The sequence below is a fragment of the Seriola lalandi genome, unplaced genomic scaffold, assembly GCF_002814215.2.
Source record: "Seriola lalandi dorsalis isolate HSWRI2012SDOR001 ecotype SW California unplaced genomic scaffold, Sedor1 jcf7180002054969, whole genome shotgun sequence".
Classification (NCBI taxonomy): Eukaryota; Metazoa; Chordata; class Actinopteri; order Carangiformes; family Carangidae; genus Seriola; species Seriola lalandi.
The window spans coordinates 39631-42014 of record NW_019525520.1 but is presented as its reverse complement, the minus strand read 5'-3'; the positions used below and the strand labels follow the sequence as shown (position 1 = coordinate 42014).

Below are 2384 nucleotides of genomic sequence, written 5' to 3'. Positions count from 1 at the left end.
GGGGGGGGTCAGACTGTAGGTTGCCGTGGAGATATGGATCATTCTGTGCTGCATCAGCTGTCATATGCCACGTTCTTCAATATTACATGAACGGTTGAAATATTTATGGTGACACCACTTAGCTAAGGGTTAGCAAAGGAGGCAACCCTGAGCCGACGTGTGTGTGTGTGTGTGAGAGAGAGAGAGAGTGTGTGTATTAAAGAGAGAGAGAGTGTGTGTGTGTGGCGCTGTCTGGCCCGCACGTCCCTGAGTTGAACGTCTCGGGGCCCGACACGACGAAGGAGGATGGAGAGGATGGAGTTGCTGTTCCTAGGCAACCGAGCAGTCAGCGGCGAGTAAGCCGCGCTCTCGCTCTGCAGACACACGCTCACATTTTGCAGCGAGAGCCACACCTAGATGTGTCTGTGCGAGTCCGAGTCCCTGCAGTGGCAGCACCAGCAGCATATAGAGCAGGCGCTGCTCTTATTCAGCACTAACTGGGATCATGTTAGAGGAGGGGGAGGGAGGGGGGGGTGACACAATCTCTTGATATTTGATGATATAAAATAAATGTCATATCATCTTTTGCTTTCGTTCTTTTCTTCTATCTCATCTCTCTCTCTGATCTCTCGCTATATTCGTCTCTTCTTCTTCTTCTTCCTCTCCTCCTCCTCTTTTCTCTGAAGGAGAGCTGTAGAAAGTGCCATGTCCAGTGGAAGCAGCATGTGGGGAAGACGTGTGAGCAGGTTCTCGAGAGGGATGAGATCCGCATGAGGGTGCTCTTGTAAGTATCTCACCCCAGACTCCACCTCTGTGCTGTCATGTCTTCACTGTTTCAGGGCGAGTAATCTCTCATACGTCTAAAACAGAACATGTGATAAATATTAAGAAGGAAGAACTCAACTTGTGCTGTTAAGACATTTTCTTTCCCTCCTTTGGAAACACATGACAGGCCTGTTAGACGGAGTGAGCCCCATCCGTCTTTTACCAGTCATTTTTCAGTTGCCACTTTATCGATTGTCTTATTTTAAAGCCTTGTTTTTTTGGATGCAGTTCACTGTCTGTCACGTCAAACAGTTTATTGTTCTTATCAAAGACACACTAGAAATAGTTCCATGATGACGGTTGCACCAGTCACCTCTCAGAGCAGGACAGTTTTCACATGATGAAGAATAAACTCAAACAGCGCCGCGAGTTGTCCTGAGTGTTATGTTCCCATGAACATTTGGACTCTGAGGGTGTTTCTGTCCAGCCCCAGACTCCTCGCTCAGAGAGGATGCTGGGTAAACAGCTCAGTGTCCCGGACAACCCTCCAGGAAGTGGAGAGGCCGGCTGCTTCCTGTGGCCCAGCAGGCCCACCGGCAGCACTTCCTGTTTTGAGCCGCTCACAGATCCTCTTACTTCCTGGTGCTGAGAGAGACGGGAAGTGGCCTGGTAGACGGATCAGGGTCCGAGCGGGACAGACCTGATGTTAACAGCACAAAACTAAAAGAATCACAGTGGCCACATCAGTCCGCTCCACATGTTGAGGTTGGGTCTCACTGGAGAACAGGGACTCTGTCAACTCACAGCACAGTTATAAAAGTATAAAGTATAATTATCTTTATTTCTGATAAATCTGATTGTATCTGAAACAACACTCCTTCAAATGAAGTTCAAATGTCTTTTCATGGACAATAATTTGATCCTAGTTGAATCTGATGAAGGTCGAAACGTTAAGTAGCATCCATTAAGTCCAGGGTGATAAACAGAGACAGTGATGCATCAAATATATCAGATAGATATCTCAAATGAACTGCTGTAACTTTCTCTCTGTTGGAGACGAGGGTCGCTCATGTGTCCTCGTCCTGTCGGGGTTGTAATGTCCTCAGCTGCAGCGTCACTCAGTCTGTTGTGCTTTATCTTCATGAACTCTCCTTTCAGCAGCTGCTTGTAGGACTAAGATCTTCATCGCATCAAAGCTTTTGATGTCTGATTTCTGTCCTTCAGTTCATCTGAGTTCTGTAAATACCTGAGATGTACGGGAGTTTTTAATCTTTCTTTAATTTAGCCGTGTTAGCGATATGAGGTCAGAGGTTTGTGAGTGTCAGCGGAGGAAGTGATAAAATGATGATAAGATGTGGAAAAGTGGCCAGTCTGCTTACATACAGTGCAGTGCTCAGGGGGATGGATGTGTCTCAGAGGGCTGCTCTTGTTGACTGTGATTAAGCAACAGTCAACAAGATGTGAAAACATTTCACTTGAAAACTGTTTGTTTGACCCTGAAACGAAACCTCGGGGGGGGGGCGGCCTCTCGTTAATCTCTCCAGGAAAATACTCAACGTGAAACTGAGCCGCAGACAAAATGACTCATTTAACATCAAGGTTTAAAACACACAAGGAAAAGTCTGTCCTTGAGATACGCA

The 2384-nt window shown here is 46.7% G+C and overlaps 1 protein-coding gene across 1 annotated transcript in view; it reads left to right on the top strand.

The window, feature by feature from the left end:
• rnf216 (ring finger protein 216) overlaps positions 1 to 2384 on the top strand; it is a 20163-nt gene that overhangs the window by 15088 nt on the left and 2691 nt on the right. Inside the window, exon 14 of the mRNA XM_023395843.2 lies at positions 666 to 763. Within this exon, the coding sequence (XP_023251611.1) occupies positions 666 to 763 (98 nt within the window). The remainder of the gene's footprint in view (positions 1 to 665; positions 764 to 2384) is intronic.